This window comes from Drosophila mojavensis, unplaced genomic scaffold (assembly GCF_018153725.1).
Source record: "Drosophila mojavensis isolate 15081-1352.22 unplaced genomic scaffold, ASM1815372v1 contig_81, whole genome shotgun sequence".
NCBI lineage: Eukaryota > Metazoa > Arthropoda > Insecta > Diptera > Drosophilidae > Drosophila > Drosophila mojavensis.
Window position 1 is genome coordinate 595,816 of NW_025318907.1, and position 15,370 is coordinate 611,185.

Below are 15,370 nucleotides of genomic sequence, written 5' to 3' on the forward strand. Positions count from 1 at the left end.
GCAAAGTGCTCAACGACAATGACATTCGAATGGGTATTATTTTCGGAATGGTAGCTCATGAGAGCAGCTTGTTTGCCCAGCAATCGAAGTGCCCACTCCAAGTGGGCCGAAACCCTTATCGGTGGCCATAAAAGGCCCCAGTTCGATGTCAGACTGAACAAATTCATCAAGCATGCGCGTGCTGACAGTCGCTGGAGTCTTTGCGGTGGTGCTGAGCCTGAGTAGCGCCAGTCAGTGGTGGGAGAACGGCAACTATTATCAAATATATCCACGCTCGTTTCGCGACTCCGACGGGGATGGCATTGGCGATCTGAATGGCGTGACGGAGAAGCTGCAGTACCTGAAGGACATTGGCATCACGGCGGCATGGCTCTCGCCCATCTTCAAGTCGCCCATGGTGGACTTTGGCTACGACATTGCCGACTTCTATCAGATCCATCCGGAATACGGCACCATGGAGGACTTTGAGCGCATGATTGCGCGCGCCAAGGAGATTGGCATCAAAATCATTCTGGACTTTGTGCCCAATCACTCGAGCGACAAGAGCGAGTGGTTCATCAAGTCCGTGAACGGTGATCCGCAATACAAGGACTATTATATCTGGCACAATGGCCGGATCAATCAGCAGACCGGCGAGCGCGAGGCGCCCAGCAATTGGAACTCGGAGTTCAGGTACAGCGCCTGGGAATGGAACGAGATCAGGCAGCAGTACTACCTCCATCAGTTTGCCATAGGCCAGCCCGATTTGAACTATCGCAATCCCGCCGTGGTCAACGAGATGAAGAATGTGATGAGGTTCTGGCTAGCCAAAGGCGTCTCCGGCTTCCGCATTGATGCGGTGCCCTATCTATTCGAAGTCGATCTCGATCGCTACAATGAGTATCCCGATGAGCCGCTCTCCAACGACAGCGACTGCCCAGGTCCGGACGACCACTGCTACACGCAGCACATTTACACCCAAGACCAGCAGGAGACCTACGACATGGTCTACCAGTGGCGCGAGCTCGTCGACGAGTTCCATGCGGAGCACGGCGGCGATCAGCGCTTCCTCATGACAGAGGCCTACACCAGCTTCGAGAACATCATGAAGTACTACGGCGACGGCATTCGCAACGGCTCTCAAGTCCCCTTCAACTTTGACTTCCTCACGAGCATCAACAACGCCTCCAAGGCGACGGAGTACGTGGAGCACATTGAAAAGTGGATGAATGCCATGCCCGCCGGAGTCTCGGCCAATTGGGTCTTGGGCAATCACGATAACAAGCGCGTGGCCTCACGCTTCGGCGTGCAGCGCATCGATCTGATAAACATTCTACTCCAGACTCTGCCGGGCTTGGCAGTCACCTATAACGGGGAGGAGCTCGGCATGACTGATGTGTACATTAGCTGGGAGGACACCGTGGATCCCAATGCCTGCAACTCCGATCCGCAGCACTACTACGACAGATCTCGAGATCCCGCCCGCACGCCCTACCAATGGGACGCCTCCCCAATGGCGGGTGAGTAAGACTCTGATTCCCAATCTTTATCAAATAATAGTTTAATGTCCCTTGCATAGGCTTCACCTATGCTGATCACACCTGGCTGCCAGTTTCGGCTGATTACAAGACGAACAATGCGCTGCAGCAGCTGCGCGCTCCCCAATCCCATCTGCAGATCTTCAAGACTCTGGTGCGCCTGCGACAGGAGCCCTCTTTCCGCACTGGCGAGCTCAAGATTAAGGCCCTGGATGATGATGTCATCATCTACTCCCGGTAATTGCCTGACCTAACTCTCCCACAGTTCACTTGATATTAAATAACTTGATATTTTATTTCACAGTCAAGCGGAGGGCAGCGATCTGTATGTGATTGTGCTCAATCTGGGCAGCACCGCCAAGACCCTGGAGCTCACCAAGCAGTTCAGCTTGGGTGCCGAGGCAGAGGTCATAACCAGCTCCCTGCAGTCCCGTTACATTAATGGAGAGACCGTCAAGACCTCAGAGTTTGTGGCCGACGCCAATGTGGGCACCGTTCTGGTCGCCCTCAACTAAACATTCCCTTTGCTTATCCTTTAGCATAAGCAACATTTAATTATAATAAAGTGTCCACAAAACTTAGCCTATTACTAAGGGCTGAGCGCCTATTTCCGTTCACGCAAGCGCAGATGCAGTCCGTTCTCAGATTTAAGGGTCAGCACGGCCGACAATATGGGATCGTACTTGTGGCCCTGTCGCTCCCTGCGCTCCTTCTCCAGCTTGGGCAGACCCAGGTAGGTGTTCAGCGTTCCATCCTTGGACAGCAGCTCATCCACGGCGGGCAGCACCTCGAATGTGCGCACCAGCTTCGATATGACCGTCTTCAGCTCCAGCAGAGCGAACTTTTGGCCAATGCAATTGCGTGGCCCGGCGCTAAAGGGCACATACTGGAAGGGCCCCGGTTTCTGCTGCTCGAAGCGCTCTGGCTGGAAGCGATGCGGGTCCTTGAACACACGATCATCGTAGCCCAGAATGATGAGAGCCAGATTCAAGGTGGTGCCCTTGGGCATAATGGTGCCAACTGTAAAGGAATCGGAGAGATTTATAATTAATATTCAAGTTTCCTTCCTTTTCTTTTCCGCTGCTTACGTATATCGTAATCTTTGTCTGTGTAACGCCCGATAAACGGCACGCTGGGATAGACTCGCTGCGCCTCCTTTATGAAGAGATCTAAGTATTTCATCTCGGAGATTTCCTGGAAGGTGGCATCACGATGCAGCTCATTGCCCATGACGGCTTTCTGCTCCTCATAGAGCTTTCGCTGCGGAGACACAGAGAATCTCAGTCTACTTTTAGGCAGCTCCGGTAAATGCGCATTACCTGCTCGTCCGGAAACCGGGAGAGTATATAGCCAGCAAAGGCCACGCCCGAGGTTGTCGTGTCGTGGCCCTCGAACATGAAGGTGGAGACCTCTTCGTAAATCTCCTGCTGATTCAGGGGACGGCCATCGATGGTGGCCGAGAGCAGCGTGTCCAGGAAGGCCATCTTCTTGCGCGAGAACTCGCTGCCCTCGTCCGTCTTGGCGGCGCCCGTGCGATGCGCCTTAATGCGCTTCTCGATGATGTCGTTGGTGAAATCTTGCAGAATCTTCAAGGTCCTCGCATGCGCGGCATAGTCCGGGGCCAGGCGATAGATCATGTGCGTACGCTTCAGTGGATTGAAGGCGCGCATATTGATATTGTAGCACATGCTGTAAGAAGAAGAGATATATTGAGTGAGTCTGCTTTACTTCACTTTACCTAGGGAAACCTACTCCTTGAATGCCTTCACGACTTCCACAGTGTCGCGATTTTCAATTGCATTTATCGGCACGCCCATGGCTGTATCGCAGATGACATCCAGGGTTAGGTAATGCGTTTCGTCCTGGAAATCGATGATATTGTCGCCAGCCGAAACTTCCTTCAGCCGCTTGATGAACTTGGCTGAGTTCTCGTTCATGACTTGATGAAAGTCCTGCAGGATATTAAAATGGAAGGCGGGCGTTATCATCTTGCGATGCTTGTGCCATTTGCTGCCCTTGCTCGTGAGCAATCCCTCGCCCAGCCAGGGATGCAGCATATCATAGATATCGGATTTCTCTATCAACGTATTGCTGCTCATGATGACCTGAAAGAGGAGCATGGATAAATCATTGAGCAAAGATTTAAATATTGAGTGGACTCACCTCCAGATGCTTGGGATTTGCAACCAAAATATTCGAATAGTAACCAATCCAAAAGCGAAAGTTATCCCTGTCGTATTTGTGCCAAAACTCGAAGATGGTGTTCAGTATTTCTAAGTGTTAATAAAGTAAGTGAAATTACATTTTAATATGCCTAAACAATTAAATGATCATCGTTATAAATTTCAGTGCGGTAATAATTCCACTTTTAAGTGCACATTTTCCAATTAGTCACGACTTATCCGATGCACATTCGAGTTTCTCTCATAACCCAAACTGCATATAATTAAAACCAAAGTCTAATCGCATATTATTACGTTGCACACACACACAAACAACGAGACGCCGCCTAGACTATTGTCATCGGCGTGCGAGTGAATAACTTATCATTAAAAGACAACAAAAATAGTGTTGTACCAGAGTCGAGAACAGCTATTAGAGCAATACGTATTTCTTATCTGAAATTTCAGACATTGCACTGCACGAATATCAATATCAATATCAATCAGTTATTAGTTTATGACAAAGTCTATTTCTAATCAAACATTTCAATTTGTTTATTTATTTCATTATATATATGATTTTTAGATTTTTTTTAGATTAAATTTTTAATCATTAAAAAAAAACTAAACTAAACAAAAACAACTATTGTTTTACGTTATTAAAAATACAAAAAGCAAATGTAAACATATAAAAGCAATACATATATTTGTATTATGCAAGCGATGCTAATTAATATTCTAGATTGACAAGCAATTTCTAAATCAAAGTCAACCGCTAATCCCCCAATGAGCATTCGTTCCAGCTAGCTCATAAGTAGTTATATAAAGATATATATTGTATATACGTATATGTATATATATATATATATATATATATATATATATATACATATACGTATATACAATATATATATATAATATATATTTGGTATGCATTTATTAATCAAAGTCAACAGCTTATGCGCATTCGTCTCAGCTAGGGAATATTTAGCTTTGTAAACAAAAGTTTGTGCATATGCATATATTATATATGTATTTGAACAGCGGCTGCAGTATAAATATTTCCAGACTTTAGTTGTGCTCGTGAAAATTGCATTATATAATAAATAATTTCCAAGGTATGCCTCTTAAACAAAACTCTCAAAATCGATTTATATATATATTCATTAATAAAATGTGAGCAAAATAACAATAAACAATTTGATATTACAGGGGGTCCAACAGTCAGCTATGAACTACATATATCAAATTAGTTATTAATTGTTTTTTGGAATATATTTATATATGTATATATGGCTCTCATAGGTACTCATGTTGTTTAATGGAAATGTTATAATATATACAATAAATATTAATAATAAAAAAAAAAAATTATTTTTATCATTATTATTATTATTGTATTATTATATTAATAGAAATAACAATTCTCATAGGTATTCATAATATAAATCTAAATCTAAAATGTTTAAACTCTTAAATTTTAATATATTGCACAAGCTACAAAAAAGTGCAAATAAAATTTTCTTATATATTATTTAAAAAGCATATAAGAAAATTTAATTGAAATATTTTGATTTATATGAATAATAAAACTTGTTCTCAATGAGTCATGGCAAGCTGTTCGAGGAACGATGCGTAGTCGGGTGCTAATTTATTGTTTAATTGACAGACTAATAGGCAAATAATATTTAATAATTAATAATATACATATATATAATTAATGTTATTTATTTATTTTTTAGTTATCAATTATATACTTTGTATATTATTTGTAATATATTATAATAAATAGTATAATAATAATAATAATACTTTAAAAACTTTAATATATATATATATATATATATATATATATATATATATATATATTGTATTAACATAACTTTAATGAATTATGATTAACTTAATCGTAAAATAAAATGTTAGCTTGTATTTTAATTATTCCAAGTGTATGTCTAGTGCTCTAATCAAACATTTGCTATATTTATATTGGTTTTTATCTCTTCCCTAATCTCTTAACCCGCAATAGAAACACAAAAAGTGTTCATTAGCAAAGTTATGAACGCGTCTGCATAGCGACAGCTGTCGCAGACGAGTGAGTGTGAAATTAATGTCTGAGATTTGTTGTTTTGCAGAACTGATATCGAATTTGCTGCTCGTTGGCGATTCGTAAATGCCTTGACCCGAATGGCATTCCAACTGATGATTTTGCAGAATTGTGTCATCGGCCATAATGCAATTCGAGAGAAGGCAATTAGCCAGTTAAATGAGCCATTGAAAGTTCGCCAACAACTTTGAAACTTTTCAACTAATAATATAAATGTTCCAGTTACCCGCCGGACTTTTGCCCATTTGGTGGGCATTGCCAAGGAACGGCAACGTGGGCGGGCCATTCAGTTTGCTCAGTAGGCGCTTCTTTTTGGCCACGCGCAGCTCGAACAACACATACAATATTATTGGCAGCGCCACAAAGGCGTACACGATCAACCACATTCTCCGGCGCGAGAAATGGAACAATAAGAAAATTCGATTAGAGGCGCTCCGATACGGATCCGATGCGCTCGCGTTAAGCAAGAGATTCGAAATACTACCAGTTTGAGACTGCGCACAACTTAAATACGAAATAGTTCGTAGTTTCTCGGAGCAAACAACTTCGAAAAACTCGCGGGTTTCAGCTTATCACAATGACTTGGCAGAAAAACAAAAGAGAGAATGAGAGAGAGAGAGAAAGAGAGAGAGAGAGGAAACTGGAGAAAAATAACGGATTAGAAATTAACATAATTATTAGCCAGACTACGTAAAATAATTATGACAATAATGATAAGAGCCGAATTGTCTGAAGAGTTGTCGTGACTGCATTTTTCATGCTTCAGTTCTGAGTCATTCGATCCCCAATATCTTTCCCATTTTTTTGGAATAACTTTACATTATTTAAACTCACTTGAATAACTTTTGAAAAAGTTTTCACTTTTCAGCACTAAAACACGAGCTGAGTGTAAAATGTTTTCTTTACTCAATGTTTACCAAAACATTCCATACTAAACTAGTTCTAGGGCTAAGTGTTTCTTATATGACAAAAACACTCGGACTTTAGTAGCCTACGCTTATAATATAAGTGAGAAACTCTTAAAGGTCTTTTAGTTTTCATATTTTACAAATATTAAGGAAATGCTAAAATTTTAAATTGTAAAATTATTATAAAGCAATATATAACGCAATAATGTAAATGCAATAAGTATATAAACTTATTCACAAAACTGAATTAATCCATTGGTTTTGTGCAATGTCCCACTGTCTGTCAATCTGTCCGTCTGTCAATCTCTGCCTCTATACGTCCGTCTGAATTAATGTGCAATTTATAATATTCACATTAAATCATTGCATACATTATATGTCTTTATCATATATGGTATATAAATATGGTATTGTAAATAAAAATTTAGTATATACAATAAATTTCTTTACAGTCCTATTCAATTTTAATTTCTTTATTTTATGTTTATATAGTAGTATATATAAATTAAATAATAATAATGCAATGAACAATTTCAGTGCCCTTTTCAGCTCAGCTTAAAGTTCCCTCCAATAGCTTAAGTAGAGTCAGTTAATATTTAATTACTTAATATTTATGTGTCTCTTGATAGTTATAGATTCTTCCCAGGTATTACGTAGATAACTAACAACTTATAGCATTTTATTGGTCAACTTTGAACACCTTAGGCGCCACTTGAATACTTTGACCAGAGTCAATAGAAGTTTTTGTTATATGGGTGTTATATATAATATCAGAATATACTATACATATATTTCATTTGCATACCATCAGGTTTAAATTATAAATTCATTAATAATCGCTGAGTGCCTCAAAAGGTAGCTAGAAGCAAGGGTTGTTACGATTGATAGAACTATAATATATATATAAAATATATATAATAAATATATAAAATATTAATCCATTAATTCGCGTGCATTCAATACAAATAATTCAATTGGAATAAATATAGAAACTTTGCATGTAATTTAACAAATATTTTGTTGTTGTTGCCTACCGTATAGCAGCGTATGATGAAAACAATCATAAAGCACAGATCGAAATAATCAGAGATGCTAAGTTTGGCGAGATAGAGAGAGAGAGAGAGATAACATACATATTCCATATATATCGCAAGACTACAAACATTTACTATCAACTTCATGGCGTATATTATCTTAAGGCATACTCGAGACTCGTGCTAGCATGCACCAGAGAGTTCCGTTCGGTTGCATTTTGTTTTGTTTGCTTTTTAGTTATCAGCGGCTAAAACATAAACAAATGTGAGCACGACTAAAGAGCGGGAGTTACGCTCTTCGCTGTGAGCCCTAAAGAGCGAGCAGAGGAATTTGTTTATATTTTCGGGCCAGTTCAGTTTAATTTACGAATGCCAGCTAAGAGTATGCTAAGGATTTTATGAAAGTTATTAAGGGTTCGGAACTGCGCTAAATGTTTAAATTTATATTCAAGTGAATCAAATTATACAAGTCTAGTTATATAGAAGAAAAACTCTGAAAAGAAAAAGAATTTCAAATTGATGAACAATTATGTAAAAATTTATATAAATTCTATATATTGCTATTAATTTATATTTTATACTAAAAGTGATAAACAATTATGAAAAAAAAAAATAAATAAATAAATAAAAACAGAAAATAAAATTTTATAAATTCTGTAATAAATATATAAATTTATTTAAATTATATTAAATATATTTTAAAAATAAATGTTTTTTATTTATAACAATATATACAAATTTGCTATTTTTTACATAGCTTATATATAGTATATATAAATAATAATATTATAAAATTATTTTATATTTGTATATAGTGTGCTCATGAAATCTATAATTTACAAAATAAATTCTAGACAGCATTATATGTAATATACAGTAGAATCCTGATTATTCGAAATGGCAAGGCGGTCAGTTTTTTATTTATTATTTATTTATATATATATTTTTTTTAATTTACACAGAAATTCAAATTATCAAAAAAAAAAAAAAAAAAAAAAAAAAACTATTTGCATAAACACAATTATAAACAATATTTAATATATTTCACAAATGTCTTATATGCACATGTGTATATTAGTTATCTATTAAAATGCTTTGCCTTTGCTGCAATTTGTAATAATTTGTCTGCAATCGCAAACTAAACAAACAAAGCCTTATCGGCTCAGTAATTATAAAGCGACCCTTGGACTTACACGTCATAATTGAAATTGACGCGTGAGTCAGTGGAGCCGCAAATTAGGTTATTAATATTGACAGCTATCTTACAACCGGCAGCCACAGGCAGGTGCAATATATAATTGAACAGGTGATTGAAAACTGCTGTAATTGACTAACGCTAATTGTTATGATTGTCTGCTGCCGTTTAGTGAGTGCTTACAGCGCGAAGAGAGCGTGTAAAGGGTGGCGGGTCGGCGGGTCGGCAGCACTGAGATAAGCTATCGATTATGTTATCGCAAAATAAATTTCTTCTTTTTCTCTTTTTTATTTTTTGGCCAAAAACTTAAGACCCCTTTCTATCGTAGGTCGTTCAGTAAGTGAAGCAATTGCGAATCGAACGGAGCGTGAAAGCAAAAGATATTGTGAAAATATTTGTAGATAATTATTGCAATTAATATCGCGCCATAAATCGACTAATGTTTCTGCTAGTCTTTGGCATTATTTTGGCCACCATTCTGGTGGTCAAGGGCGTGAGGATATTCAACTACATAGATCACATGGCTGGCATTATGGAAATGATACCGGGACCCACGCCCTATCCGTTCGTGGGCAATATCTTTCAGTTCGGCCTGAAGCCAGCCGGTAAGCCCAATAGATAGCCCGCGGCCTATATTTATGCACTAATTTGCAAGCGGAAAATTTTATTTATAATTATTTATTATTCTTAATTCCAGTTGAAGCATTAGGTGCTTGGCTTATCCTTATCTCAATCTCAATTTATATAAATATAAAGATGTATTCGTTTGCAGCCGCCTGCGCTTTTTATACCCTGAACCCCTTTGAAAATGGGAAATCAGGGTATAAGGGTTTTCTTGAAATGTATGTAACAGGCAGAAGGAGGCGTGGCAGACCCTACAAAGTATATATATTCTTGATCAGGTCGACGAGCTGAGTCAATTTAGTCTGTCCGTCCGTCTGTCCGTATGCAAGAACACGTCGATTTCAGAAGATACATGTAAGAGCTAGAGAGTTGAATTTTTTTATTTTCAAACGTCCGTATATATAGCGCGGATATCGAGTTTATCTCAATATCCTAGTCGAGCAATCACGACTAGAGCTTTCTTACATGTTGTTATTATTTTTATTTTAATTTTTTTTTTTTTTGCAATATTTCTTGCAATTTTCATCAGATTTTGTGCATGTGCTGCTGCCTCTCCCTTGGGCAGCCCGCACAATTTGCTGAGTAATTTTAGTGTTGTTTCTTCTGAACGTGCGCTTGCCAAGTAATCATTCCAAATGCACAATAGTCGGAATACAAAACGTTGCACAACAATTGATAGCTTTGCCATGCTTCGATAACATTGCTAGCGCTGCCGTCTGTCTCTCTCTCTCTCTCTCTGTAGGCATCCTGCTGTCTGGCTGCCTTGTTATGCTTGTTTGTAGCTTGCTGATTTCTTTCTCATTTTCTTGTGCATGCGGAATTACAATTGAAATTGTTTGCATATTAAGTTGCGTCAAAGTCCAGGCACAACATAATCAACAGCAAATCAATGTAGATCTAATAAACTCAGCACTCATTAAGACGCAGCTCTATCTCTATCTCTCTCTCTCCCTACGCTAGTATAATAAAATAAAATTTGCAAATTCAATTGTAAGCTGCATAATGCGTATCAAGCAGTCTATTAAAACTATTAAAACAACCCAGCTATCGCACAGGAAATTACAGCTTTTTGGCAAGTTGTAAGTCCTGGAAATTGAGCTGCCAAATGCGAATGAGAACTGAATTATTGAGAATGCCATGGATACCAATTTTGCTTTGGCTGCAACGAAGCTCGCAACGTGCATTTAATATGCCTCAAAGCCGAAACTAAATTTACAAGAGCATAACTTATTGAATTTCTGTAAATTTCATTTCAGCTTTCTAGGAATTTGCTGATAGAAAACTCTCACAAAATTTGCCATATTTTCATGTTGCATATTTTTTTTGCTTTTCTTCCCTAGAGTACCCCAAAAAGATATTGCAATATTGTCGAAAATATGACTTCCATGGCTATCGGTCGTTGGTGTTCCTGCAGTATCATATAATGCTCAGTGATCCGGCGGAAATTGAGGTGAGTGTTGCAACATTCCTCTCAGCAAAAGTTTTGAGCATACTTATACTCCAAATGCTATTGATAGAACATGTTGTCGAGCTCTTCACTGCTGTACAAGGAGCACTTGTATTCGTTTCTACGCCCCTGGCTAGGCGATGGCCTGCTCACCAGTTCCGGTGCCCGCTGGCTAAAGCATCAGAAAATCTATGCGCCGGCCTTCGAGCGCTCGGCCATCGAGGGCTACTTGCGTGTTGTGCATCGAACTGGCGAGAGGTTTGTGGAGAAGCTACGCCAGGAGTCGGAGTCATCAAAGCCTTTCGACGCCCAGGAGCTGGTGGCCAAGTGTACACTGGATATTGTGTGTGGTAAGGTGGTTGGTGGTTGGTGGTTGGTGGAAGGTGGTTCAGGTTGCGGGCGGTGGCATTCTGTTGGCAGAAAAAACTTTAAGCATTTGTCATGGGCATTTTGTGTTTTGGTTAACTTTCTAGGCTGCGGTTGGCGCAGCGTTGCACTCGTTTATTTTTGTAATTTATTATGGCCGTTTTATAAAAAAGATTTATTATATAGAAAATTGCTACAAGTGCCAGAGATTGTGTGGTGAAAAAACTTTTACCCAGCAACCAATATAAAGTGTAGGCTGCCACAGCACCATGTAGCATGGGCTAATGGTTAACATGAAATATTGAAGCATTTGAAAAATGATTGCAGCTGATAAGCAATCTTAAAGTAACACATATTTGATATATGTATGAATATGTGCTCATGCTTGAGAAATTTGCATAAACATTTTACTTACTTGCAACAGAGAATGCGACTGGAAGCGTTAGCAACTCCTTGAACGACGAGCCCTCAGATCTGCACAGCGCCATCAAAGAGTAAGTTTTTTACGGCGAATGGAGTTTCCAGTACACTAATAATGTATATTTATTTGTTATCAAAACTCGTCGTTAGCCTCTGCGATGTCGTGCTGCAGCGCACCTTCAGCATAGTCAAGCGCTGCGACGCGCTCTTCCGCTTGAGTCCATATTACCTGAAGCAGTATCGCGCACTGCAATTGCTCAGGCGAGAAGTTAAGGAGGTATGTTTTGCTAAAAATTATAGCAGCTGATAATACAAAGTAAATCAATTCAAAGTTGAGTAAAAAAAAATTTATTAAATTAAATTTGCATAATAATTAAATAATGATATTCTATAAAAAATAATTTAAAAAATAATAATAATAATACAAAATTTCATCAATATGAAATATAAAAATAAAAATAACAAAAATAATTTTTTTAAAAATAATTTCATCAAAAAATTAATTCAAATTAATAAAAAAAAAAAAAAAACAAAAATAATAATAATAATAAAAGAAACCAATATAAACAAGTTAGCAAAAATATTACATATATATTTATAGCTAATTTAAAACACTTTCCCTATCTAGAAGAAAACCAGAGTTGGCCACTCAAGTCACAAACCTATCGAAGATAAATCATTCATTTTAAACATTAAATAAATAAATAAATAAATAAATAAAATAGATACATTTCTTATTAAATTAAAAAAAATATTCGATGCATGACTTAGTATAAAAATAACAAATAATAATTGAATTAAAACAAAAGTTATAACAAATATTAAAAAAATTAATATAAAATATATAAATCTAAAATTAAAATTCAAATAAAGATAAAAAATACATAAAATATTGAACACAAAATTTAAAATTCATTTAAAACATTTTCGCTTTAGAAAGTTGGCCACGAGTTGGCCACTAAGACTCTTATCAAATATAAAACATTCATTTGCAAAATAAATAATTAACTTACCCATATTTTTAATAAAATGAAAAATGACGCAGCATAAAAAACAACAAATAATAATAAAATTAAATAAAATTAAAGATAAAAATTACAATAAAACTTAAAATAAATAAAACAATTTTAAATTAAATAAAAATTTACATAAATATAAGAAAAAATATGAAATTAATTCAAAAATTAACTTTCAACATTTTCCCTTTAGATAATTTCTAGGAGAAAACACGAGTTGGCCACTAAGAAGCCCATCGAAAATAAGCCCTTCATCGATGTCCTGCTATCCGCCAAGCTGGATGGCGACGCGCTCAAGGAGCGCGACATAGTCGAAGAACTGTCCACATTTATATTTACCGTAAGTCGAAAGCTCATTTAGCATCAATGCAGCATCATCTATAACCTAGTCCAACAGGGTCACGATCCCGTTGCCTCCGCCATCTCATTCACCATATACACGCTCTCGCGTCATCCAGAAGTACAGCAGAAGGTGTTCGAAGAGCAGCAGCGTATCTTTGGCAAGAATATCACTGGAGAAGCCGACATAGCACGCCTTCAGCAGATGCACTATCTGGAGCTGGTCATACGCGAAACGCTACGTCTTTATCCCTCTGTGCCGCTGATAGCGCGCACCAATCGCAAATCCATAGACATAAGTATGTGAACGAGACTCTTTGAGAACGTCAACCATTAATGCATTGTCATTGTCCCGCACAGATGGCACAAAGGTGGCCAAGCGCACCACTGTCATCATGTGCCTACTTGCAATGGGCTACAACGAACGGTACTTTGACGAGCCCTGTGTATTCCGGCCCGAACGTTTCGAGGGCGCCAACACGAACAGCGGCCTCGATGCCTTTAAGAGCGTGCCATTCAGCGCCGGCCCCCGACGCTGCATCGGTAAGCATTGACAGCCGCTCAGCTCCCAGCTCTCAACTTGACCAAATCCCAATCCTCTCCCACAGCCGAAAAGTTTGCCATGTATCAGCTGCAGGCGTTGCTCTCGCTGTTGGTGCGGCACTTTGAAATTCTGCCCGCCGTGGATGGTCTGCCGCCGGGCATCAATGACCACACACGCGTGGACTGTGTGCCGCAGAGTGAATACGATCCGGTGCTCAACATTCGTGTAACGCTCAAATCCGAAAATGGCATTCAAATCCGGCTTAAACAACGAGTTGAGCCGCAGCAGAGTGCTCTATAAATTGAAAATACATTCAAAGTAATTAATTGATGATTTTACAGAGCTTGTTGCATTTCATTAATATATATATACATATATGCATATTAAATATCAATGAGCTCATATCACACATTTAACTGCGTTTGCTTGACTTTTTGAAATAAATATCAAGTTGCCATATATATATTTGGAATTACCTCTTTTTCCATTAAGAACTGCTTTTTATTTATGCAATATTTATTCCATTTTTAATAGTAATGTATTAAAGCAACTATATTTCATTTGCTATAATTTACTTTTTGAGTAACCTTCGACATCTTTTCGCGTTTTTTACGATATTAAAATTAATTTTATTTTATGATTTATTTCTTTTAAATATATTTTATAATATACAATATTATATAAAAAAAAATGCATTAATTAAAAAAAAAATTATTATTTTCTTATATTATATACATACAGAAACAAATGCTGGCTGGAATAATTATAGTGCATAATGGTAATTAAAACGCTCAAAAACTAGCCAAATTTAATTATAAAAGTATTTCCGCAAAATGTTTTGATTTTCACTAAATATTTCCTCTAATTATTTCCTTTAAGTATTTCGTCTAAGTATTTCGTCTAAGTATTTTCTCTAAGAGTTTCCACTACGTATTTTCTTTAAGCATTTCTTCCAAGTCTTTCTTCTAAATAATTCTTCCAAGTCTTTCCTCTAAGTCTTTAATGCTTAGCTGAACGATCATTAAATATTTACGCACACTACTTCAATTCACTTTACTGCACTGCCCGACTGACCCCAACAGGCCTGAGCGACTGAAGAAATGCTGCAGCAGCTGCCCTATATATAGGAAGACTTTCTCACACACACATAGTTGCGCTCAAATTTTGAGCCAATTGGAGGTCGTTGCAGTCGAGATCTAAGTGTCCAATGAGAACACTCTCTGCTGCTGCAAGCACTCTAGCTTCGTTTTACACAACTAATACGATATTCTGTAGTCTCTTCAATTTTATAGGCATACACTCAGAGAAACAAACGGAGAGACAGGCTCTGAAATAGACAGTGAGACAGACAGAGAGACAGATATACTAACAAATATATAGGCAAACAAATACGTAAAAATGTTGATATGCATTAAAATATATAATTAATAAATAAATGCTGTTGTCTTTTGGTTCATCGTGTTGAGTCGCATTTAAAATAAATAAATATCGGATTTATTATTCTAAAAAATATATATGCAGAAACAAATATTATTACTAAATAATGATGAATTTAATCTGTTCAAAAGCAAGCAAATTTATTGAGCTGATATTTGTTTTAGAATATATAATATACATATTGGGCTTTAATTTAATTTTAATTATTAATAAAATATATTTTATTTTTAACTAATATTTTCTAAAAAAATATT

The 15,370-nt window shown here is 37.3% G+C and overlaps 3 protein-coding genes across 3 annotated transcripts; 2 read left to right on the forward strand and 1 right to left on the reverse strand.

Moving 5' to 3' along the window:
* The first annotated feature begins 157 nt into the window (after positions 1-157).
* LOC6580344 (maltase A1) lies at positions 158-2,098 on the forward strand. Its single transcript, XM_002006155.4, has 3 exons — positions 158-1,499; positions 1,559-1,754; positions 1,822-2,098. Exons 1-3 carry the CDS (start codon positions 173-175, stop codon positions 2,030-2,032), a joined length of 1,734 nt encoding a protein of 577 aa, XP_002006191.1. The 5' UTR covers positions 158-172; the 3' UTR covers positions 2,033-2,098.
* LOC6580345 (cytochrome P450 4e5, mitochondrial) lies at positions 2,046-6,263 on the reverse strand. The gene is made up of 6 exons (XM_002006156.4): positions 6,013-6,263; positions 3,681-3,790; positions 3,270-3,622; positions 2,837-3,206; positions 2,606-2,777; positions 2,046-2,537 (listed from the first exon to the last, which is right to left on the reverse strand). The coding sequence occupies exons 1-6, from the start codon at positions 6,170-6,172 to the stop codon at positions 2,122-2,124; spliced, it is 1,581 nt and encodes a 526-aa protein (XP_002006192.1). The 5' UTR covers positions 6,173-6,263; the 3' UTR covers positions 2,046-2,121.
* Positions 6,264-9,247: 2,984 nt separating this feature from the next.
* On the forward strand, positions 9,248-14,140 carry LOC6580346 (probable cytochrome P450 4ad1). The gene is made up of 9 exons (XM_002006157.4): positions 9,248-9,528; positions 10,888-10,997; positions 11,065-11,344; positions 11,785-11,854; positions 11,931-12,057; positions 12,990-13,136; positions 13,194-13,434; positions 13,496-13,678; positions 13,744-14,140. The coding sequence occupies exons 1-9, from the start codon at positions 9,363-9,365 to the stop codon at positions 13,977-13,979; spliced, it is 1,560 nt and encodes a 519-aa protein (XP_002006193.3). The 5' UTR covers positions 9,248-9,362; the 3' UTR covers positions 13,980-14,140.
* Positions 14,141-15,370: the final 1,230 nt, after the last annotated feature.

What these genes read in the sequence shown, in the direction of transcription:
- LOC6580345 (XM_002006156.4), bottom strand. Translation starts at nt 6,172, where the DNA reads ATGTGGTTGATCGTGTACGCCTTTGTGGCGCTGCCAATAATATTGTAT. An exon ending in CAAATCCCAAGCATCTGGAG is followed by an intron (nt 3,623 to 3,680) that starts GTGAGTCCACTC and finishes CTCCTCTTTCAG; the next exon opens with GTCATCATGAGCAGCAATAC. An exon ending in CCCGGTTTCCGGACGAGCAG is followed by an intron (nt 2,778 to 2,836) that starts GTAATGCGCATT and finishes GTGTCTCCGCAG; the next exon opens with CGAAAGCTCTATGAGGAGCA.
- LOC6580344 (XM_002006155.4), top strand. Translation starts at nt 173, where the DNA reads ATGCGCGTGCTGACAGTCGCTGGAGTCTTTGCGGTGGTGCTGAGCCTG. An exon ending in GGACGCCTCCCCAATGGCGG is followed by an intron (nt 1,500 to 1,558) that starts GTGAGTAAGACT and finishes TCCCTTGCATAG; the next exon opens with GCTTCACCTATGCTGATCAC. An exon ending in GATGTCATCATCTACTCCCG is followed by an intron (nt 1,755 to 1,821) that starts GTAATTGCCTGA and finishes TTTATTTCACAG; the next exon opens with TCAAGCGGAGGGCAGCGATC.
- LOC6580346 (XM_002006157.4), top strand. Translation starts at nt 9,363, where the DNA reads ATGTTTCTGCTAGTCTTTGGCATTATTTTGGCCACCATTCTGGTGGTC. An exon ending in TCAGGCGAGAAGTTAAGGAG is followed by an intron (nt 12,058 to 12,989) that starts GTATGTTTTGCT and finishes TTTTCCCTTTAG; the next exon opens with ATAATTTCTAGGAGAAAACA. An exon ending in TCGCAAATCCATAGACATAA is followed by an intron (nt 13,435 to 13,495) that starts GTATGTGAACGA and finishes TGTCCCGCACAG; the next exon opens with ATGGCACAAAGGTGGCCAAG.